We start from the raw sequence: 23104 nt of genomic DNA on the forward strand, positions 1-23104 counted from the left end.
CGCCCCCCGCCCCGCCGCAGCACCTTCCATTTTAGGTGCGGGAGCGGCGGCGGGCGCACGGCGGCGAGGCCCTGCCCGGCCCGGCCCGCTCCGGCTCCACTCCGCTTCCGATTCGGTTCCGCTCCGGTTCCGCTCCGCTGCTCGGTCCTCGGGGACTCCCCCCGTTACCGGGGCCGTTCCCGTGCCGTTCCCCTCGAGGAGCCCGGCCGCGGTAAGTCCCGTTCGCCGCCTCCGGTGCGGGGCGGGGGCAGCCCCCGGTGCCCCCCCGGTTTATTCCCCTCTCCCCCCGGTTTATTGCCCCCGGTCCCACCGGGGCAGGGCCCGGAGGTGCCGCGGGGCCCAGCGCCGTGCCCCCCGGTGCCTCCCCGGTTTGGGGCCGCCCAACAAAGGCCGCCCCGTGCCAGCTTCCCCGGGACCGTGCGGGCTCGGCCCGGTGCGAGCGGGACCCCGCGCCCTTCCTCCCCCCCGCCCTCCTCCCCGTCCTGCCCTTTGTGTGGGGAGGAGGCCGGGGGGGGTCTGGGGGGCAGCGGGGGACCCCCGGGCTGTGCCCGTCCCCCGGGAGCGGTGGCCGGGCCGGGGGAGCCCTCCCCGTCCTGCTGCTCGCAGGCACTGTGTCCGCGCCTTTGTTCGAGCGGGGACGGGGACTTGTGTGCCTAGGGAGGGTCAAGTACGCGGGGTGGGGCGCAGCGGCTCCCCGTCCTCCCCGGCAGGTCCGCGTAGCTCCCGTCTTGGGCAATAACAATAAAAAAAAAAAAAAAAAGAAAACACATATATATATATATACACGTATATACACACCCCCGGGGTCACGGGTTAACAAGTGACACTGGAGCGCTTCCAGGCACCGGGTCCCGCGGCCCTGGGCTCGCAGTTCCTAGAGCTGCGCTGTCACTGAGCAGCAGGGCAGCGGCCTCTCCTCCTGCCTGGCCTCCCCCTGCCTTTTGTGCCGCAAATCATCCGCCTGCTGCGCCGTGGGTGCCTGACGTCCCTCGGCGGAGCGCTGCGGAGAGGAGGCTCGCTTCGGGGTAAAAGTGTGGAAGTTTTGGTGGGAGGGCTTCGAGCTCCGAGCCGCCTGGGCGCGGGGCATCTCCGTTATGCCCCTGGGCTTCGAGCGAGGCGGCTCGGACAACAAAGCTTCCTGTGATTGTTCGAGCGAGGGGTGGGTCTCGCCGAGGTGCCTCCCTCTCCGGGAAGGGCTCGGTGCCCGAGCTCGGCCGTGCGGCCTGGGAGATGGGTGTAGCGAGGAGCCGTGGGAGGCCCGCGCTGTCCTCGCGAGGATATGTGGCAGGGCGCTGCTGTCCCGGGGCCGTGGCACCTAGATTTTGGGTTGTCCTCTGCCCCGCCGCTGGGCGGTGAGAGCAGGGTGTCTGGGCACGGCGGCGGTGCCGGAGTGCAGCTGCCTGGCCTCCTGCCTCGGTGTGGAAATAAGAAAACTGGGAATAAGCTTGTCTCCCACTTGGTATGGAGAAGAGAAGTGAAGCTTAGCACCTCCGGGACCTGGGTGCGCTGGGAACCCATAGCCAGGGCTGCAGCTGTGTTCCCAGCGGCTGTTTCTGTGCTTTCTTCCCCCAAGAAGCTGCCGTGGACGTGGGGGTGAGTGGCTGGCCGGTGACTGGCGGCATGTCGAGGCTGCGGGTCTCGCTCCTGCGGCGTGTGCCGCTGTGCGTGACGGGTCTGCGGGGCTCTGCTGTGGGACCCTGACCTCCAGGCCCCCCGGGAGAGGTGCGGGAGCCCACGCAGGGGGCTCCGCGGGCTTCCCGCTTCGCCTTGCCTGCTCCGTCCTGCTCCTGGCACTCCTGAGGCAGGTTCTTGGTGGTGGTTATCCCACGACTTAAAAAAAAAAAAGACCGAACGCCCTTAAAAACTCCCTCCCCCTTTGGTAAAGCCCTTCTCCTTCCACTTGGCTGAACTTGGCCGGGACGCTGTTGCATGCGAATGACTGTCCTGCGTGATGCGCTGGGGCCGTGCGCGGAGCCTTCCTGGAAGGGGTGGGAGGATGAAAGCCCTCTGTCAGTGGGTTGCAGAGGGGTGAGCCGCCTCCTTCTGACTGCAAGGCTGGGCCCACGTCCCCGGGTCAGCGGGCCTCGAGGTCCTCCCGTCGCTCAGGATGGTCTGGGCGGTGGAGGTGAAGGGTCCAGCCCCTCCATGCAGCTGGTCACCGTCTCCACACTGCCTCTGATCTTGGCTGTTGGCTTCTCCAGATAGCTTACCGGTGCCTGTGACCTTAGGGTGCTGCTCGAGTTTCTCAGCACCCCCTCGTAATGGTCCCTCGCTGTCTGGGGTGGCGGCCCCGAGGGGCGTACAGCGCTCCCAGCCTAGCCTCCAAGACCCAGGTCCCTGTACTGCTGCTGCCTTCGCCCATCATCGCCATCCCTGATGGCCAGAAGCAGAACTGGGGCTGGTCGGGGTCCCTAAAAGCGGCGGGGTGCTGCCTGGCCGCAGTGACAACCCCAAACCCACGGGGTGACCGAGGGCGGTGTGTGACACGGGGCTCGGCGAGCGGAGGAAGCAGTCCTCTGGCACGGAGCGCAGGAATGCGCCTCGACACGAGGCTGCTGGAAAGGGGCTGGATTTACAGCCTGCAGAACAAAGTCCCGGAGTTCCCCGAGGTGGCCACAACCCCCTGGTGGTTCTCGTGCCCCCCACCGAGGCCGTTTCGGGGCCGCCGTCCTCCCGTGGACGGGCTCAGCACCGTTTCCTCAGAGGCCGGGGGCTCCCAGCAGCAGGCCGATGACTGTAGCGTTGGATCATGAGCGCGTCTGGCTCCTACGTGTCTCGTGTCTGTTGCTAATCTGCCCGCCTTTCCACCCAAAATAGATGCTCGCGTTGTCTCGCCTGCCGCCACCGCGGGCTGAGCGCAGGACCACGTGTCCGCGGGGACAGACCCGTGGGGTGAACGAGCTCCTTCCCGTTCCTGTGCCCTGGTTGGGGGCTCGGGAGCTCCCTGCCCCGGTTTCCCCCCGGGGGAAGTGCAGACAGATCCTGGTTTCGTATCAAAACCCCGCAGCACGGCGGGGTGAGACGGGGCGGTGGCCGGGGTGAGTAAGGAGCACAGGGTGCCAGGCGTGGTGCTGGGCACGGAGCAGCCCTCACCCGGTGCCCGCCGGCGCGGGGCTCCCTCCCGCGGGCAGGAGCTGCCCTCCCGGCCGCATCTCAGCCCCGGCTGCTCCCGTTCCGCCGGGGCGTTGGCCCCGATTGCGGCGAAGGCTGCTCAAAGTTCACCACCTTCCCTGCCCGGCCCGGCCGAGGAGCCTGGAGGAGGCGGCCCTCCCCTCCCTGGGTGCCGGGAGGGCCGGAGGCAGGGGACAGGCAGCGGGACGGGCTGTGTTACCCCCATCCTGCGCAGCAGGACCTGCGCCGAGGGGTGGGATCCCCCCGGGAGCAGAGCGGCCTGGAGGAGCTAAATACGCAGAACCCCCTTCCCACCCTGGCCAGGAGGAGGAAGGCGTCTCTCTGTCCTCAGCTGACGCGTTAGGTTTTTTTTCCCCTTTTTTTTTTTTTTTTTTACACCGCGGTCCTGCTGAGAAGCGCCCCCGGATCCCCCAGCTGCCTCCCCACCAGTGCTCCCAGTGCCGTCCCAGCACTGGGGAGCGCGGCGGACTGCCAAGACCAGTTTTTCTGACCCGCGAGGGTGGGTCGCCGGTCGCATCTGCGTGCTGCTGGCAGGCCCCTTGCCCGGTGGAGCAACGCGTTGCATTCTTGGGAGCGTGTCGCTGCTTGCCGGGCCTGCCTCGCTGCGCGCTGCCTGCGGGGAGCCGGGGGCACCTCGTCCTTCTGCCTGCCGCTCAACGGGGTCCGCGGGGTGAGCGGGGGGACGGCGCGGCGCGCTTTTGGGGGAAATCCTCTGCTTCAGGCTCGCTGGTCCTCCTCCGTCTGCGTGGCTCCGTTCTCTGCCCAGCTCCTGTCTCAAGCAGCCGTGAGGGACGCTTGTGGTGCTGCCAGCAGAGCTGGGTTCTTGCTGTCCCCAGATGTCCCACCCCAAATCCCACAAAGTGCTGGTAGCCCCACGTGTCCCCACTGATGGTTAGGGGCTCCCGATATCACCTCCCAAGCCCTGCGGACACCGAGCCCATCTACAGGGCCTGCCGGGCACCGCCCTGTCCCCACGGGAGACTCTTTGGGGCCGGATTGTGGCACCTGCCACCCTGTCCCTGCAGGATGCTCCTCGCCCCAGGGCGTGCTGCCACCACGGACGAGCCCAGGACACCGTGCCCCTCCTGGGTGCTGTGCCCCCGGTGGTGCCTGCGTGCGGGGCGGAGGCGGCGGGGAGCGGCCCTTGGCAGGACGCGGTGTTTAGCAGCTCGCGGGAAAGGGAAGCCGTGGCGTCAATTCTGTCTGACCAGGAAACGCAGCTTTCCTGCCCTTGGCTCCTGCGGCAGCCTGCGGAGCTGCCTCTCGGCGGCGGGACCTGGGGGCCGGCAGCCCGAGGAGCATCACCAGCGGTAGGATGAAGCCCCGCGGTCCCTCCGAGCGTGGTCGGGGCGCGGGCTGCTGCCTGGTTTTGTCTCCTGCTGGCGTGAGTGCTGGCCCGTGCCAGTCCCCGCACCCCACGTGCGGCGAGGGGACGGCACGGGACCTGCCCTCACCCTGCCGCAGCCCTCGTCCCCCCGCCGTGCTTCCATCCCTGGCTCTGACGCTTCCCTGATGGTTTTCCTTCACCCATTCATTACCCCTCTTGGCAGGGCCCTCGAAACCCTCTCGGAGAGCAGATGCACGCGTGCAATTAGAGAGCAGGGGCAGCAGATGAGGTCACGCCGGGCTTTTCGCCGCCCGCCTCCTCCTGCCCAGCCCCGGGTGCCGGGTGCCGTGACTCAGCCCTACCTGCCCGGGGAGCCGGGGCTGGCCGCAGCGAGGGGAGGCCATCCTGCCGCCCCCGGCATCGAGCTGCTCGCCTTAATCTCGGCGATTCCTCGCGCGCCGCTCCCACGCCAGACATGAGCTCAGCGCCTGCCTGTTTGCTGAGCCCGGCCAGGGGTGTGGGGCTCGGCCCTGGGGCGGGCGGGGAGGACAGGGCACCCCGTCTGGGGCTGGGGGGGTCTGCAGGGGGGCTTTGTGCTCCCGCCCCCCCTCCACCGACCTGGTTTTGTGGTGATTCGGGTGTTCCCGGTGGGGCTGGCCGGTGTTTTAGGTGCGGTGCCCTCCTAGCGCGCGGCGCTGTCCGGGTAATTCCCCCCGGGTTAATTCCCCCCGTGCCCTGGCCGGCCCTCGGGCACGGATAAGCAGCGTGGAGGCAGGGCCAGCCCCTCGGGGACCCGCGGCTGCAGGTGTCGGGAGAGGAAATGATCTCAAGCGGCTTCGCTGGGAAGAGGGAAGCGTGGCTGCAGCGAGGGCCGGGACGTGGGAGAGGGGCGAGACCCACATTGTCCCGCTCTGGGACGCCGTGCCGCTCTGTGGCCCCGGGCAGGGATGCCTGTGGCTCGGGGGGAAGATTCCCTTCGTGCCCCGGGGAATGCCAGCCCCTGGGGGCAGCGTCTCCCCTCGGGGACGGCCAGCAGCAGGCACGAGCCCCCCAGGACCCAGCTGCGCCCCCGGGCGGGTGCCGTGCCCTTGCCCCCTGCGCTCGCGCTCGGTCCCTCCGTGATTTCACCCAGAGGGACTTTGCTCCCTGGGCCCTGCGGCGCGGCCCTTATCTCCTCGCCGCCAGCCTGCTGTTTGCTTTTACTGGGGGGGAAAGAGAGAGCGAGCGAGCGCGAGGCGGCCGGGTGGGAAAGTTCAGCCCGGCGCTGGGCGCGGGGAGAGCCGCGGAAGGCCGGGGCCGGCGGGGCGGCCGGAGCGTGGCACGCGGCACCGGGACCGGCGTGCGAGAGGACGCCCCGTAGTCCTGGGGCGGGGCACGGGGAGCCAGGGGGAGGCCCCACGGCCCCGCTGCTTCGCCCCCGGCTCCTCGGGGGGCCAGGAGCCGCCGGGGCGAAGCCGGAGCCCGCTGGCCGCCGGAGCGCGGCCTGTCCCAGGAACGCTCTGGCCCCGTTCCCAGACTCCGGCGCTGGGTGTTTGTTTGTTTGCCGTGCCCCCGAGGTCTGGTGCTACCGTGACAGGAAGCGGGAAGGCCGGGGGGAGGGAGGGAGGCCGGCTGGGGATGTGCCTGTGAAATAAATCCCTTTGTCCCCGCCGAGCGCTCAGCTGCGAATTCCCACAGAGAGGAGGAGAGAGCCGCCTTTGTGCTGCCCCCGGCTCCCGACAGCCAAACCGCTGGGCCCGGGGCGCCGGGACGGGGGAGAGCCCGGGCTTGGGCTTGATGTCCCCAGGGGACGGGTGGGGGCACGCAGCAGCGGGGCCTTTTGGGGTGCTGCTGGCGGGAAAGGGGCCGAGGTCGGGCACGGGGCTGTCCCCTGGGGGCTGCGGGTGGACGGGGGCTCTGCCCCGAGCCTCGCGCGGTCCTGCCCCGAGGGCCGCTCGTCCTCGCCTCCCGTCTGCTCTCTGGTGCCCCTCCAGCCTCGGGTCCGGGCCTCCCGGCCGGTGTGAGGCCGTGCTGTGCCGGGACAGGCCGTCGAGCCCCTCGGGGGCCGCGTCCCTGCTGCCGTGGCGGCTCCTCGCGGTGGCCCCCCCGGCGGGTGCCGAGGACAGCTGCGGGGCCGGATGGCTGGCATACCAGCACAAGGAGCCCTCCCCTCTGCGGCCAGCCCTGCCGCTCCTTGCTCCTTCCTCGGGGGCAGCCCCCGCGGCCCCGGCTCTGGCAGAGGGCACCCGCTGCTGCTCTCGGGCCGCCTTTGTGCCCCCCGGGAGGGTCTCCCGGCCTCGTCCTTGGGCCCCGATCCCTATCGCGCGTTCCTGCCCCGGCTGGGGGGAGTCGGGGCTGCTTCCTCCCCGCAGCCCGGTGCAGGGCCCCACCCTGCCTCTTATCTCTCTCCTCCTTATCCTGCCTTGGCTGCCGGCCCTTTCCCTTATAGGGCCTGCTGGTGTGTCTCTGCTTGCATCTCCGCAGGTAACTCCCTCTCTCCTCTCTCTCTCTCCCCATCCAGGCTTTCCTAATTTAGGTGCGCGGCCCTGTAAAGAGGCGGCGGGCGAGGCGGGCCAGGCCTCGCATCCCGCTGCCGGTCGGACCAGTTGCACGCGACAGAGGGAGGAGAGCGGCGAGGAGAGCCCCGGGCGGCCGCTCCTTGCGGGGTTTTTTCCCCCCACCCCTTCCACCCGGCTCTCTCCCCGTGGCTCGGGCCGGGCTCTCTGTGGGGCAGGGTGGGTCCGTGCCAGCGCGGGCAGCGCCCGGGGCGGTGGCTGACCCGCCTGCGACGGGCTGGTTCTTCCCGCACGGGCAGGGCCGGCCGGCAGTCTGGCCAAAGTCCCTTCTGCTTCCTTCCTGCTGCCTGCTTTCCGGGACAGCCGGCCCCGCGCCAGCCCGTGGGGCCACCCCCTAATTGGGATCCTCACGGGTCCTGTACCCAAACCCGTGCCAACCTGCTGCGCTGGGGTGGGCGCGAGCTCTGGGGCTGGTTTCCGAGCCCCGGACCCTGCTCTCGGGGCTATGGACAGATGCTGGAGCTGATGGTTCATTTATTTATTATTCATTTTTTAGCTAATTGAGCCTGACCAGGAGCCTGCGGTGAATTAGCGGGGACGCGGAGCAGCGCAGAGCGAGCGTAATGCACCGCGAGTGCTCAGACCGTGGCGGGCTTGAATTATTAACGGGGTTTCTGTTTGTACTGAGCGCGTCGTGGCGGGCAGGTGGGACCCGGAGAGCTGCCTTCCTCTCCCGAGACAGGACGGCGGCCTGGCGCCGAGAGCCGGGGGCTCCGTCCCGAAGGGAGCGCTGCAGGTGCTTTCCGGCTATTCCCAGCCCTTCAGCCGAAGCGGGGAGGCTGCTGTGGGTACCTGGGGAGGGAAGCTCTGCACGTGAACCACCTCGTGGTGACAGCGCTGGGGTCGCTGCCGTGGTGCCCCCTGTGCCCGGGGTGGGGTTTGCCTTTGTTTTGTTTTTTGTTTTTGCCCTGAACCCAGCCAGCTGAAATATTTTTGGCTTGCTTGGGTTTTTAAGTAACGGGTGTGTCAGCGAGTGCCTCTCTCATGATGAAAAGGCTTCCTTGCAGCCGTCCTCAGAGCTGGTCACGGTCTGGCTTTGGAAAAACGCTCTGTAGTTTTATCTTCAGAGGCTGGGAGGAGGACGGGGGGGGTCCGGGCGCAGAGCGATGCCTGGAATTTCACCCTCTGCCTCGCGGGATGCAGCTTGCTTGGCTCGGAGCTGCCACCGGCGGCTTGCTGGCCGCTGGGGTCACATCTCCTCTTCCCTCCTGCTCCCACTTGGTTTGGGGATTAACCCTGGCTCGATGGAGGCAGCCCCCTGCCGGGGCTGGTGGGGCGTTTGTGGGGAAAAACGGAGAGCCGGTGGGCGAGGGAGCGGTGCTGTTCCTTCCCCCTGCTGTTGTGCTCCGCTCCCTCTGGAAGGGACAGGAAGGAAACATCTCACGGCTGCTCCGGCCCCTTATCTGGGGCCCTGAATAGCCCCACAAATTCCATTGTTGGCGGCCCCGTTACGGGCCGTGCTCCCAGGGGACGCGTGGAGGTGGGATGGGGCAAGGAAACCCTCGCCCTGTTCTGGGGCCTGGGGGTCTCGCGCCCCCAGGGGACGCAGCCGGCCCCCGCAGCAGGGGCTGAGCCCTGCAAACCTCAGCGCCCACGCGGGCATCGCAGAGCCCTAGGGGCTGGGGGAGCCCCTGTGGATGGGGAGTGCTCGACCTGGGGGTGGAGTTTCGGACGGCACTGTTTGGGGTGGCACCACACCTTCCTCGGAGATCTGCTGGGAATCTGGGGCGGGTGAGAGCTCGGGGCAGCGAGGGGCAGCGCTGCCTGGTGCTGCCATACAAGGTCCGGGCAGCAGGTCTGTTGCAAAAAAAAAACCCTTAGGGCATCCCTGTTGCAAGGTGGGAGGGGTGGAAAGCTGCGTGCCGGAGCCAGCAGTCGCGTCGGGGAGCCTCCTGAAGCCTGGTTGGGCTCCCCAGACAGGAGGGGTGGTGGTGGGCAGGCTGCTGAGCACCCAGCCTGCGTGGGCTGGGGCACGGAGCCCAGGCGAAACCCGTGCGTGTGCCGCGGCTTCCTCCTCGCTGGGCACTGCATGGGCACGGGTGGAAGCAGCGCATTTCTTATTGATGAGGGCAGATTACAGGGTGGCAGCGGCCAGATGGCGAGATGTGCTGCGGGCAGCCTGCGAAGCGCACGGGGAAAAGAAAAAAAAAAAGATCTCCCCCGTTTCGGTCCTGGTGGTGCCGTGGGGTCTGGCAGCCCCACGCAGGCTTTTGGGGAGCGGGGGAGGCATTTTAGGAAGGGTTTCATCTGGATACACTTGACGTAGTGTGGGAAATAGATAAGGGTTGAGGAGGAGGGAGGGGGAAAAACAACTCTCGGCTCCTGAACCAGCGTCTGCTGCAGGACTGGCAGGGAACGAGGAGCTGGGTGGGATGGGGGCTGCAGGGGGGCAGCAATACCCGTCCTCTTGGTCCTGGGGGGCTGCGGAGGGCAGTGATACCCGTCCCCTCGGTCCCGGGGTGCTGCCTTACTGCGAGGAAGGGTGGGCAGAGCCGAAGCCGTGCCGGAGACCGTGGGAAAGCAGTTCCTGTGCCGGCTGCCTGGCTTCGACGAGTCCCCACACGCCTGCCGTGACTGCGTGGCTTTGGGAAAACCTCCCGTGGGCCTGCCGGGACTCAGCTGGGCCGTTCCCCAGCAGCGGGGAGCAGGCGGAGGCGCCGGGTGCCGCGGGACCAGCACCGACCCTACGGCCGTGCTGGCCCCCTTCGGAGGGGAGGGAGGAGGAGAGGAGCCCCTTTCCCCAGCCCGTGCCCCCTCCCCTGCCTCGTGTTTGAAGTTCCCTGTGATTTGACCCTGTTCTCCTGCTGTCCCTGCAGCTCTCTTCCCTCCTGCTTCCCCCCTGTGGTGGCTGGGCTCTCTCTGCCATGACTCTCTGCGCCTAGACCTGGCTGTCCCGTGCCTTTGCCAATCACACCCGAGCTTCCTCCTCTGACAGGTCTGTATGGAACAAATTCGCCTCTCTCTGCCAATACACGTTGATTGTGGTCTGCGTGCTCGCTGCTCTCCCTCGGGAGAGGGTGTCGGAGGGGTCCACGACTGTCCCTAGATCAGTGGGCTGAGGTTGGCCGCAGGTTTGAGAGCCCTGGTGAGGACCTGGAGGGTGGCAGGGGTTCGGCAGCCGTCACGGGGGTTTATAGGGTCCCCTTCTGGGGTTCCTGTCCCCCTGTGCTCTCCTTCCTGGGTTGGAGGGAGCTGTAGAGCCAGGGCCGTCTCCCCGCCGCGCTCTGCTTGCCCCGGGGAGGAGGGAGCGTGGTAAAAGCAGCCGTGTCCCTCGCTCCTGGAGGCGGCAGCGGGTGGGGATGGAGCCCTGCTCCCTCTGCAGAGCCCTGTCCCTGCTCTGCTCCGGGCCCAGGACGTGCCCTGCTCTCCTGCCAGCGGCTGCGGGTGGGGAAAGCTTCCTGCAGCCCTCATGGGAAGGAGAAACCCCAGCACACCATGGCCCTCCTGAACCTGTGAGGCGTGACGGGGAGAAGGGCTGTCTGACCCTAAAGTGCCAGTTCCCCAAGCCGAGTGCTGCCTGGGGCCGTGCTGCTCTGAGACCCTCTTCCGACCTGGCAGCGGGGCGGGAAGGGGCGTTAGTGACATAAGTTATGTGTTTCCCTGTTCTCAGAACCTGCCTTAATAAAATCAGTCTCTCCTGCCCTCTCTTCTCTCCTCCTTTCCCCCCCCAAATCACACGCAGTGAGGAGCGGGGCTCCTCCCCTGCCGGCTCCCCTTTTCCTCCCCGCACCTTGACACCGAGCCGACTCCGTCTGCGCCTCCCCGCGCCCTCCGCCCCCTCCCTGCCCACCCTGGGCGCCCGGCACCCATGGACGACTCGGAAGTGGAGTCGACCGCCAGCATCCTTGCCTCCGTCAAGGAGCAGGAGGCGCAGTTTGAGAAGCTGACGCGGGCGCTGGAGGAGGAGCGGCGCCATGTCTCGGCCCAGCTGGAACGAGTCCGGGTCTCCCCGCAGGACGCCGGCCCGGGCTTGGCCAACGGCACGCTCACCCGGCGGCACCAGGTAAAAAAAAGCCTCGGCAGAGGCGGCCCCGGAGGCTCCCGAGCCCCCTGTCCGCCTCGAGCCTGCCTCCAGGAGGGCGGCCCCGGGCCCGGCTCCCTCCATGGGGCGTGAGGTTGGTTCGGGCTGGCCTGGTTCGTGACGCTGCTGGCGCTGCGCGTGGCTGGGAACGAGTGATTGGGGATGTGCAAACAGACAGACCTGGGCAAACGGCGTCTTTTTGGGGACGTGGAGGTGGCCTGGGGGGTCTCACACCAGGTCGGCTCAGGTTTTGGTCTCTCTTTGTGAGCGTTGAAGGCTGGCTGCGGTCAGTACCCGGGCATCTTCCCCACTTGGCTCCTCGGAAGGTGGTGGTTGTAGGGCCGCGTGTCTGCCTCCTTGCGTGGCCGTGGGCGAGTTCCTGGGGTCTCGGTTTTTGTGCCTGGAGGAGCTAAACCAGGGCTGGGGGAGGCCTCTTCTCCGCAGGGCTTGAAATGCGTGTTAACCTGCCTCGGCTGGAGAGCTCTGTCCTCTTCTTCCTCTCCCGGGCTCTGTTTCGGGGTGTTCTCAGAGGGCTGTGCGCGGTGTCGTGCGGGAGGCGCTTCACTTTCCGGCAGTGAAAGGCGGTGCTGCCGGGAGCAAAGGCTCTCCGGAAAGGGTGTTGGGCACTGCACCGGGCTCTCAAGGGCAGTGGTCGCGGCACCGAGCTGCTGGAGGTCAAGAAGTGTCTGGACGATGCTCTCAGACCCACGGTCTGGTTTTGGGGTGGTCCCAGTGGCTTGCCGTGCTCCTCTCCTGGCGGCGACGTCTGGGGTGTGCTGCGGGGTTGGGAGCAGGAGGCGGCCGGCTCAGGGCCTCGGAGGAAAGAGAGAGGATATTTGGGATCCTGGCAGGGGAGGGGGCAGCAGCTGAGTAACCGGCCTGCCGTCACGATGTGCCTTTCAGAACGGCCGTTTCTTGGGCGATGCTGACCTGGAAAGGCAGAAATTCCCAGATCTGAAGCTCAACGGACCACAGGTAAGGGGAGACCTCTGTTTGCAGGCAGCCTCCTCGCTGCGTGGGGGCACAGGGGGTGCTGGGGCAGGGCCGGCGGTGTCCCACGCGTAGCCGGGACAGGGAACACTTGCGGTTTTAAGGCAGCCGCCCTGGCCTGAATGGGTCTGGGGTGTGTTTTTGTTGGTGCACCCTCCCATGCAAGGGGATTTCAGAGTTCCCCGATGGGTCAGGTCTCCCAGGGAAGGGCTTGTGCCTGGTGTTGGGGTCTGACCCCGTGCCCCTGTTCCCCCAGGACCACAGCCACCTCTTGTACAGCACAATCCCCAGAATGCAGGACCCGGGCCAGATCGTAGAGGAGACGTACACCATGGAGGAAGACCCCGAAGGAGCCATGTCCGTGGTGTCAGTGGAGACATCGGATGACGGGACGACCCGGCGCACGGAGACCACGGTACGAGTCTGGGGCGTGCCTGGGCGGGATGGTGTCCTGCTGGGGTGACTGCCGTCCCACGGCTTGTGAAATCTGCCCAGAGCGAGGTGCTGGAGGAGGATTCTGGGGATGTGGGATAGTGGCGTGGGACAGCACTCCCTCACGTGCCCTCTGCCCGTCCCTCTAGGTGAAGAAAGTGGTGAAGACGGTGACCACGCGGACGGTGCAGCAGGTCCCGCTGGGGCCCGACGGCTTACCCTTGGAAACCTCCCCCGTCGGCACCAACTACGTCCAGACGATGGACAGGAACTTCCGCAAGAACGGCAACGGCGGCCCCGGCACCTACCTGAGCCAGCCGGGCACGGCCACGCTGCCTCGTAACTACCACTACCCCGACGGCTACGGCCGCCCCTACGACGACGGCGGCTACCCGGGCAGCGACCACAGCTACGGCAGCCTGTCCCGCGTCACCCGCATCGACGAGCGCTACCGCCCCTCCATGGACACCTACCGGGCCCCCAGCCGGCAGGACATCTACGGCCCCCAGCCCCAGGTGCGCGTCGGGGGCAGCAACATGGACCTCAACCACTTCCACCCCGAGCCCTACGGCCTGGAGGACGACCAGCGCAGCGTGGGCTTCGACGATGTGGACTACGGGCTTATGTCGGACTACGGCACGGCCAGGAGGGCAGGGACCCCGTCCGATCCCCGGCGTCGGCTCAGGTATCGGGGCACTGCGTGCGTGGCAGCGGGTGTTAGGGCGGGGGTCTCCTTCCCTTTTTTTCCTTCCCTTTGCACTCGAAGGAGGCGCGCGGGGACCACGCGATGTGCTGAGTCAGGAGCACAGCTCGTGCAGGAGAACTTGCATCCGCTTCTAATTGCGTGCTTAATTGGTGGTTAAAACTCAGGGCTAATTGAGCTGGTCGTCCTGCAGCGAGGAGTTCCGCGGGGTGGCTGGACGTAGCTCCGGGCCCTTTCCTCCATGCTACCCGTTCTGCCGGCACGGCGGCGGCAGCTCCAGAGGCAGCTGGGCGGTGGGATCGGGCATTCATCCCACGCCCCATTTCATTTATCACACCTGGTACCAGTTCTGGGGCACAATCCCCGTCCTGGAAGCAGCAGCAGCAGCGTTCGCGCCAAGCCAGCCCCGCAGGAGCGGTGCCGGGGCGATGGAGGCGCTGCGGCGCCCTGGGGAGCGCTCCCACAGGGTGGGAGAGGCTGCTCGACCTGTTCGGCAGTCGCAGCTCCTCTCGCCCTCGTTTTGTTTTGCTGGGGGGGATCGGCAGCTCTTCCAGCCTGACCGCTGAGCAGAGCAGGGGCCCGGTGGGCTTTGGGCCTGCCGGAGGCATCCTGTGGTGCTCCCTGCCCGGTGCCGCGGCTGCCACGGGCTCGTGGCATGTACCAGGCAGGACTGGAGGACGTGCGTACGTCTGGGTGCCACAGGTGGGCAGGAGAGGCTGGTCGCAGCCTCCCAGGACGTGCAGGAGAAGCCGGGGAGGGAGGGAGGGAGGGAGGGAGAGGAGGCGTTTGCCAGCCCCTGACAGAGATCCGTCGTCTCTCGAGGCGTGTCCCGTAAATCCCCGGCAGCCCTCGGCTGCCGCGGTGACTCAAGGAGCAGCTTTGTCCTCTGGCTTGTGCCAGCATGAGCGCCGCCGCTGCTGCTGCTGCTGCGTGGAACCAGTCGGGGCGGTTGTGCTCCGGGGTTTGTCTCCCCAGCCCGCCCCGTGCTGCCGAGCCTGCGCTGGCTGCAGGAGAGCTGGCACCGCGCTGCCCCCGCCGACTCGAGCCGCCCGTGGAAAGAAAGACGGCGCTGGTAGTTCTGGGGCTGCCTTTTCGCCCTCCGCCCCCTAAATCCTGGAGGGAAGGAGTTGGGGAGCTGGGTGCAGCTGGGCTCGGGCCATGGGGGGGGCAGGACAAAGACCCTTCGGGCCCCTCCAGGCCACCTCCTGCCCTCGCACAGAGCGAGGGGATGGGCGCAGCCCGTTGCAGGCTCTTCCCTCCCGGCGCGAGCCGGTAACGATGGCAGCAATCCCTGGAATCCAGCGACTGTTGAGCTTGGCTTGCCCCCTGCCTTCTCAGTTTCCCTCGCCTGGCTCGCAGCAACGGGAAGGGGCGGGCTCTGCATCCCACCCCCTGCCTCCCAGGTGTTTGTCTTGAGCCGGGGCCGGGCTGTTGATGGCTTCCTTCAGGTAGGCAGCTCGCCAGGCAGGCGCGGCGTGCGCTGCCTGGGGGGTGCCCACGTCCCCTCCGGCCTGGCTTGGAGCCCCCCGCCAGCAGGGGAGGGGGAAAAGGGGGCTCAGCAGCGCCGCTCCCCCTCGCCTTGCTGCCCCGTATCGTTTGGGGGAGGTAGTGAATGCCCCTGGCTGCTGGGCAGGAGCTCCCTTTTGGGGTGCGGGAGGCTTGGCATGGAGCGAGGCCGGCTGCGGGCTGTGCTGACGAGCGTTGGGGTGGCTCATTTGTGGTGTTGGCAGCTGGTTTGCCCCTGCCTGATTTCATAGAATCAGTAAGGTTGGAAAAAACCTCCAAGATCACCCAACCGCCCCCTACCACCCACGTCACCCACTGACCCATGTCCCTAAGCACCACGTCCGACCTCTCCTTGAACACCCCTGGGGACGGTGACTCCACCACCTCCCTGGGCAACCCGTCCCAACGCCTGACCCCTCTCTCTGAGAAGAAATGTCCCCTAATTTCCACTCTGGCACAACTTGAGGCCGTTCCCTCTGGTCCTATCACCGCTTATCTGCGAGAAGAGGCCGACCCCAGCTCCCCACACCTCCCTTTAGCTGCGGGCTTGGCGTCGGTGGCTGGTGTGATGTGCTGAGTGCGGTGCCCTGCAGCCACGGGGAGCCCCTGCAGACTGCTGAGCCCCTCCTGGTAGCCCGGCCGGGTGGCTGCTGCGTGGCAGCACCTGAGGAGGACGTGGCTGTGCAGGCGGCTGCTCCCCCGAGCAGCTCCCGGCGTGTGGTTTTGGCAAGCCCCATAGCAGAGGCTGCAGGGGAAGTGGTCTCGTAGGGAGCAGAACTTGTCACCATTCTTGGTTGTGGCTTTCCCTGCCTGCTCGGTGGTCCTGGAGCTTCCTCTATGGGATTGGGGAGCTCTGGGGGTGGCTGGGCAGATGTGAGCTTGGGGGACCCCCATCGCCGTGGCACAACCGGTGTGCCAGCAGTGGTCAGGCCCCTCTGTCAAAGCCCCAAGTCTCCTCCCATCCCCGTCTGTTGGAAACGGCTGAATTCCTGGGTGGGGGAAGGACTGTGTTCACAAGGTGGCCAAGGCTGGCTTGCCAGAGACTAAAAATAGGGTGAGAACGGAGGATTTTGTGCGGGGTGTGCTTTGGGGTGTGGAGGAGGGTGTTCAGTGCCCCCTCAACGCGCGGGGGGGTTGGCTGCGTGTCCCTGCGGCTTCTACCTGCCGCTCCCAGTGCTGGTGGCTCTGGGGTGTGCCGAACCCCCTCGGGGCCGCGGCACAGCCCCTGTGCCACTTGCCAGCTGTCTGCAGGCCAAGCAGTCCCAGCCCAGCTCCGGTGAGGTTTTGCCCTTTGAAACAAGGGCACTGGTTCGGTCGGGAGGCATGCGTTTGCCCACGAGTGCTGTGGGGCAGGTCAGATGATGGCACGGCAGGGACGCGGGTGGCACGGGACCGGGCTGGGTGCCCCCCGTGCCCGCTGGTGCCGCAGCCTGGCTCGCAGCAGGCTCTGCGCGGGGCTGCTCTGGAGGCCTGGGAGCTTCGGTGTGGTTTGCCCTCCCAGCGGTCCTGGTGTGGGGTCGACTTGCCCTCTAGTGGCCACAGGCCCGCGTTAGTTATCCGTGGTGCCGTGCGAGCTGCCCCCACCTCAGGACTGGGTCTTGCTGCCGTAGAGGTTACGCAGATCGGGATCTGGTGTCTGGCCCAGGAACTGAGTCTGGTGGGTGGGAAGTGACTGCAGTTGCTCCTGGGGCTGCTCACAAACCTCCCGAGCACTCCTGGGGGTGGCCTCTTTCCTCCCTCCTCGAGGGGCCTCGTACAGCTGCAGGGCACCAGGAGGGTGCCACAGTGCCCTTCTGCAGCCCGGCTCCCTTCCCTTGTTGGACCCCTCCAGCTCCAAGGCCGACCGCATCCTGCGTGTGCTCCCCCGTCTCCTGCGGGGCCGGGGAGGCCACGGCAGCCCCCAGCGCCTCGGGTTCGTGCTGATGCCTGTTGTCTCCCTCTCCTAGGAGCTACGAGGACATGCTGGTGGACGAAGTGGCTCCTGACCGGTACTACTGGGCCCCGCTGGCTCAGCACGAGCGGGGCAGCTTGGCCAGCCTGGACAGCCTGCGGAAAGGGGCCCCGGCCCCGGGCAGCTGGCGCCAGCCGGAGCTGCCGGAGGTGATCGCCATGCTGAGCTTTCGCCTGGACGCCGTCAAGTCCAACGCCGCCGCCTACCTGCAGCACCTCTGCTACCGCAACGACAAGGTGAAGACAGAAGTGCGCAAGCTGAAGGGCATCCCGGTGCTGGTGGGGCTGCTCGACCACCCCAAGAAGGAGGTGCACTACGGCGCCTGCGGGGCGCTCAAGAACATCTCCTTCGGCAAGGACCAGGACAACAAGATCGCCATCAAGAACTGCGACGGGGTGCCGGCCCTCGTGCGCCTCTTGCGAAAGGCTCACGACATGGACCTCACGGAGGTCATCACAGGTAACGGCCGCGGGGAGGGGATGATTTGTAGGGTGAGGGAGGCACAAGGAAGGCTTTTAAAGCCCCCGTGGTCTGACCGCCCCTTCCGCGCGCGCCCCTGCAGGGACGCTGTGGAACCTGTCCTCACACGACTCCATCAAGATGGCCATCGTGGATAACGCGCTGCACGCCCTGACCGACGAGGTGGTCATTCCCCGCTCGGGCTGGGAGCGAGAGCCCAACGAGGACTCGAAACCCCGCCACATCGAGTGGGAGTCGGTGCTCACCAACACTGCCGGCTGCCTCAGGTACGGGACGGGGGCTGCAGGCTCCTGGAAGAGAGCTGGTGCGGGCTGGGCTGCCGTAACGCGCCTCCCCAGCTGGGAAGTAGCAGTCCCACAAAGCTAAATGGGAGCAGCCGTGCTCTCTGCAGCGGAGCTGCTCTCCTGGGACAGCTACTGGTGATGCAGCCCTTAATTTGGGGGGAGTTCCTCTCGGTGGAGGGAAGCCGGGGGGGTCTTGAGCTGTGCTGGGTGTGTGCTGCTCCTTGCCTGCCCTCTCCCGTGACGGGTCTCTCCTGCCCGCCAGGAACGTGAGCTCCGAGCGGAGCGAAGCCCGGCGGAAGCTGCGGGAATGCGACGGCCTGGTGGACGCCTTGATATACATCATCCAGTCTGAGATCGGCCAGAAGGACTCGGACAGCAAGGTACCACGGTGGGGTGCTGCCAGGATCAGCGGAGCGGGGCCGGTGTCCGTAGCGCTCTGCCGTTCGTGGTGACTGCAGCTGGGTTTGTTCCTCCCAAGGAAGGGATTTGGGGAAGGAATTAGATGGGACAAGCTGGAAAAAAAAAAACAACAGGATCACCTTCCTGTGATCTCTGCTTGAGAAGAGAGCCTGTGCGGGGTGTGCCCTGCTGGCTGTGTGACCAGGTGCCTGGCTCTCAGCCTGCAGCTGGTGTTGGGAATACTCAGCCTCCAATGGGGCTGTGGTGTCTCACTCCTCCCACGCTGATATCCCCTGGTTCAGGGCTCCCTAATCTGCCTTGAGCCGGCGTTGGCTTGAGTTTTTGTTGAGCCTTGCCTTGGACTTATTTGCTTGTGGCAGAGAGCTTTTTGGCCCAGCAGGGTGTGAACTTCTTTCAGCAAGGACTGGCCATGCCCCCCTTGGGCAGGGGTGCGCTCCTGAAATGGAGCTGCACGTCCCTCTGGCCCCAGTTTAGCCAGCTCTGGGTCGTCAGCTGTGCTGGTAATCATGTGCTGGGCACGTGCTGCTCTGAGTAAAGCTTTCCGTCTTTCCCTCTAGCTGGTGGAGAACTGCGTGTGCCTGCTGAGGAACTTGTCCTACCAAGTCCACCGTGAGATCCCGCACGCCGAGCGCTACCAGGAGACACCTCTGGTCCCCACCAACAACACCGGGCCCCACGCCGCAAGCTGCTTCGGTGCCAAGAAGGGCAAAGGTTCGTTGGGAGGTGGCATGACGGATTTGTTTCAGCCCCAGTGGGGCTCGAGGGTGGTCTGGGATCTCTGCGCTCCTCCTCTGGCATCTCTCGTGTGAAGGCTAAAGCGCGGCTTTCTCTGGAGACGCGGTGGCTCCTTCCTCCCCTGGCTTTGGGAGCTGCTGCTCGGCTCGCCCAAAGCGTTTGACCCAAGCTAATGGTGCCCTGGCGGGTTTCTGTGGTGGTGGGACGGTGGTGGATGGACATCTGCTAACTCCACGCCTTCCCTTCTCTCCTGTGTCGTCCCTCCCCTTCGCTTTCTTGCCAAACGATCTGCCCCATGACGCTGTTGGCACTCCTCTCCTCCTGCCTCCCCTCTCTCCTGTCCTCCTCTCCACTTCGCCAATAGACGAGTGGTTCTCCAGAGGTGAGTGTGTTCTCGGTTTTAATTTGTCCCTGGTTTGATTGGGTGCTTTTCCTGGCTCTTTGTCCCCCCTCAGCTGGCCACGCGCTGCCTGCACTGTGCCTGATGCCCTTGGTGGCCCTTCCTGGTACACGCTGGTAGCTTCAGCAGCTCGCCTCCGGGCTCGTTCTCGCAAAAAAAAAAAAAAAAAAAAAAAGGCAAAAAGCTGTTGGGCTGACGTGGGTGGGAAGAGGTGTCTCATGCCCCTGTGCTTGCCCTTTGAAGGTAAAAAGCTCCCGGAAGACCCTGGTGCCGACACAGTGGATTTTCCCAAAAGAACAACTCCAGCCAAAGGTATGTTGCCTGGTGTGTTCGCGCAGGGCTTGAGTGCGTAGAGCTGCTTCTCCCGAGCAGTCTGGAAAGGAGCAGCGTCGATTTCCCGCTGAAGTGAGCCTCTCAGACGGGCAGAGTGTGTGTGTGTGGATGCCCACGTGCGCTAGTTCTGCCCTAGGCAGCCGTGAGGGGGCCTCTTGGTCTTGGTGGAGGTCAGGGCTGGATTCTTGGGCTGTGGAGGGAGCCGTTGCCCGAGGAACTAAGTGAGGGACAGTGTGGTGACACAGCCCTGGGAAAGGTCCCCTTGACTGTGCTCCCAGACTTCGCAGATTCTCCTGCTTGTTCTTCTCCTGGGCATGAAGGGCAGGCAGGACTTAAAGCCAAAATATCCTGCCTCGAGGAGTGTGAACGTGGGGATGGGTTGTTCCAAGGCAGGTGCCTGACCTCGAGGGCTGCAGATCCCATCCGTTCTCTGGGCTGTTGGCCTAGGGCTTGAGTTCAGCTCCTTTGCCCCAAACCCCCTGGGTTTCCTGGGGGTACCCTGGTGTCTCCAGGGAGGGCGAAGCTTCAGGCCAGAAGAATCACTAGGAAACTTAGGGTAGACCTGACCTTGTGAGCAGCTCCAATAAGCGGTGGTCACTCCTTAGGCTGATCTAGGCTGGGGGAAGAACTGGCAGGCATCTGCCGGAAAGCTGAGCAGCCACCTGTGTTCTGGGGCTGGCATCATCCCTCCCCACAGCTGGAGACAGGATGGATGGGAAACTCCACAGCAAGATGGAAAATCTGGCTTCCTAAGTGTAAATAGCAGCCCCATTGCTGCCTGGCTGCTGTGTAGTGAGTTTACATCAGAGGTGAGGCGAGAAGAAAGCCAAACACTGCTTTAGAAGCCACTTCTCAGAGTATGTCTTCATGAAAAAGAGTTGATGCTTGGAGACCTGATGCCTGCCTACCTGCTGGGGTGCCTGCAGGCCGTGAGGGCGAGCTGAACCCAGGCTTATTCCATGTGTTCTTGGCTGCCCCTTGCTTGTTGCTGTGCTGAAATTGAGGCCTCCCTGCTCTGGGCTGTGGCTTCCCGTGCTGGGGGACAGCCTGCCCTGCTGTGCACCACGAATCCCGGCAGCAAGGAGCACAGAGCGTGCGTAAAAGCTCCAGGCCTGGTGTCCCAGCAGTACCCCTCTGAACATGGAGCCTGCTCGGTCTCAGCTGCTGGCAGAGCCCTTCAGTGAGCCCTTGCTCCCCGCGTGTCCCCGGCAGGCTACGAGCTCCTGTTCCAGCCGGAGGTGGTGCGGATATACATCTCCCTGCTGAAGGAAAGCAAGACTCCAGCCATTCTAGAGGCTTCGGCGGGAGCAATTCAGAACCTGTGTGCTGGCAGCTGGACGGTGAGCGCCTCACGGAGCTGGGGGGGATGTGGGGGGCACGTCCCCCTGGTGTGGCTGGGGGGGCTCAGTCTGGCACCGGGGAGCAACAAGCAAAGCTCCCAGTGGCGTCCCCTGCCGCGGGAGCAGGATGAGGCTGTGCCTGCCCAGCCTCACGCCGTGGTGCTGTGCTCGCCCCGCAGTACGGCCGGTACATCCGCTCGGCGCTCCGCCAGGAGAAGGGGCTCTCTGCCATCGCTGACCTCCTGACCAACGACAGCGAGCGCGTGGTGAAGGCGGCGTCCGGAGCCCTGCGCAACCTGGCTGTGGACTCGCGGAACAAAGAGCTGATAGGTGAGGGCTGCCGGGGAGCCCCAGCCTGCCCCCAGATCCGCCTGGCTCGGGCAGGAGCTTCCTCTGGGTTGGGTGGCTGAGGGTGTGCGTGGGCACGGTGGCTGCCCTGTGTTGTGTTGGGCTGGGGTTCCTCTTCTGGAGCAACCTGTGCATCAAAATTCATTCCTGGCACCTCGTTGGCCTTTTCCTTGCTTACTTACGCCCAGTTATTTCCCCTTCGCAGGTAAACATGCGATCCCCAGCCTAGTGAAGAACCTGCCTGGAGGCCAGCAGACCCCAGCCAAAAACCTCTCGGAGGACACCGTGGTGTCCATCCTCAACACCATCAACGAAGTCATCGCGGAGAACCTCGAGGCCGCCAAGAAGCTGCGGGAAACGCAGGGGATCGAGAAGTTGGTGCTGATCAACAAAACCGGGTACGCCCTGCTTGAAGGGTGGCGTGGGGGCAGAGAGGGGCTCCTCCAGGGGCCTCGAGGCCGTGGATGTTCAAACCAAGAGATGTTCAAACATCTCTTCCTCTGCCAACATCTCTGCCTCTTCCTAGGAACCGCTCAGAGAGGGAGGTCCGAGCGGCTGCCCTCGTCTTGCAGACGGTTTGGGGATACAAAGAGCTGCGGAAGCCCCTGGAGAAGGAAGGTTGGAAGAAGTCAGATTTCCAGGTATGGGGTTTGATGGGGGAGTGCCCTGTTACGGTTAGAGCAACAGGTAGGGCCCTGTAGCAGGGAGAAGGGGCTCCTGGAGCTCTGCAAGACTTGGTTGCAGCTCCTGCCCTGCTGGTGGGAATGGAGACCCTTGAAGGTCTCCCCTATTATTTCTTTGGGGTGTGTGTGGGGGAAACTCTGCAAACTGTTAAGCCCAGAGTGTTAAAATCTATCAGTAGAGAAGTCTGCACCACCTCTGGCATTCAGTTTCTTTCCCAAAAGCTTCAGCTGTCCCTCTCGTTGGGGCCGGGTGCTGCCCTGGCCCAGCCCAGGCAGGCCACCTCCACCCTCGGGTGCTGTGGGTGCGCCCAAGGGCTGTGGAGCACCCTCTGGTTGCTTCAGGCCCCTTGCTCGAGGGCTGTGGGAGGGCAGCACCGTTAAGGCTGGTGGCGTAGGGGCTGGAGGGGGGTGGTGTGTGCTGGGGAAGTACGAGCAGTCACTGTCTGGTGCTCCAGGTGAACCTGAACAGCGCCTCTCGGACCCAAGGGGGCAACTCATTTGATGACAGCACCCTGCCTCTCATCGACAGAAACCAAAAAACAGGTAGGGACACCTCTGGCACCTGTCCCTGTCGCCAGACACCTTGTCAGTACCCAGCCGGGCTGTGCTCCCTTCCCGCTCTTCACCCCGGGTTCCTTGGGAGCTCACACAAGGCCATCAGTTTGAGCTTTGAGTTGTTGGGGCTAGAAATGACGCTTGGGGTTCGTGTAGGCCCTAGAGCATCCCTGACCAACAGTGCCGAGGCCACAGCTCGGTTTGGGCCGCTCCCGCCGCGGTGGGCGGTGGCTGCAGGGGCCGTGCCTGATTTGCTGTCTTCCTCTGCTTCTAGACAAGAAATCCTCCCGGGAGGAGATCCAGATGAGCAACATGGGACCAGGTAGGAAAGGGGCTTGGAAGCAGGGCGTCTTGCTGCCCTGGTGTGCTGGGAAGGCCTCTCCTCCTGCGGGGAGGAGGCCGCTCCCTGACCCTGCCCTGTCTCGCTGCAGACAACTACTCCACGCTGAACGAGATGGAGCACAGCAGGACGCTGGACCGACCCGGCGACCTCGGGGACACGGAGCCAGTGAAGGCGGCGCCGCTGATGGTGAGCAGCTCTTGTCGAGGGGCAAAGAGCCACTTGGGCAGGGCTGCAGGGGACGGCGCGCCGCGAGGAGGGAGATGTGGGCCCCCGTGACTAACCCTGCCCGCTTCCCCCCACTAACCCCGTGTGTCTGCAGCAGGACGAGGGGCAGGAGCCGCAGCCCGAGGCAGAGGAGGCGGAGGAGGATGCCCCTGTGCCTTGCCCCGTGTCGGTATGTCCCGCGGTGCCCTGCCCAATCTGAAGTGGTGGCAGATCCTGCTGTGCTCGTAGGGGTGCTTTGCCCAGCCAAATCCTGCTCTGATTGCTGCTGCTCGATCCGCCGGGGTCACGGACACCTCTCCGCCGCTTACCCCTGCCCTGGGTGTGCTAACATCTCTCCCTCT

General features: G+C 65.6%; 1 protein-coding gene across 13 annotated transcripts in view; it reads left to right on the forward strand.

The window, feature by feature from the left end:
* The window catches only part of CTNND1 (catenin delta 1), a 24870-nt gene continuing 1766 nt past the window's right edge, over positions 1–23104 (forward strand). For 2 of the 13 annotated variants that reach the window (XM_040558914.1, XM_040558917.1), the window contains exons 1-20: positions 10–211; positions 9831–9949; positions 10697–11017; positions 11939–12010; positions 12282–12440; positions 12607–13142; positions 16613–17076; positions 17180–17363; positions 17644–17761; positions 18359–18512; positions 18901–18918; positions 19180–19248; positions 20482–20609; positions 20789–20939; positions 21163–21355; positions 21484–21598; positions 22096–22183; positions 22470–22517; positions 22627–22724; positions 22858–22932. In XM_040558914.1, the coding sequence (XP_040414848.1) occupies positions 10823–11017; positions 11939–12010; positions 12282–12440; positions 12607–13142; positions 16613–17076; positions 17180–17363; positions 17644–17761; positions 18359–18512; positions 18901–18918; positions 19180–19248; positions 20482–20609; positions 20789–20939; positions 21163–21355; positions 21484–21598; positions 22096–22183; positions 22470–22517; positions 22627–22724; positions 22858–22932 (2865 nt within the window). In that variant the 5' untranslated portion in view covers positions 10–211; positions 9831–9949; positions 10697–10822. Of the gene's footprint in view, positions 212–4326; positions 4443–9830; positions 9950–10696; positions 11018–11938; positions 12011–12281; positions 12441–12606; positions 13143–16612; positions 17077–17179; positions 17364–17643; positions 17762–18358; positions 18513–18900; positions 18919–19179; positions 19249–20481; positions 20610–20788; positions 20940–21162; positions 21356–21483; positions 21599–22095; positions 22184–22469; positions 22518–22626; positions 22725–22857; positions 22933–23104 lie in introns of those variants that run through there. The other 11 variants (XM_040558920.1, XM_040558921.1, XM_040558925.1 and 8 more) reach the window with 9 other exon arrangements.

Source organism: Cygnus olor, chromosome 5 (genome assembly GCF_009769625.2).
Source record: "Cygnus olor isolate bCygOlo1 chromosome 5, bCygOlo1.pri.v2, whole genome shotgun sequence".
NCBI lineage: Eukaryota > Metazoa > Chordata > Aves > Anseriformes > Anatidae > Cygnus > Cygnus olor.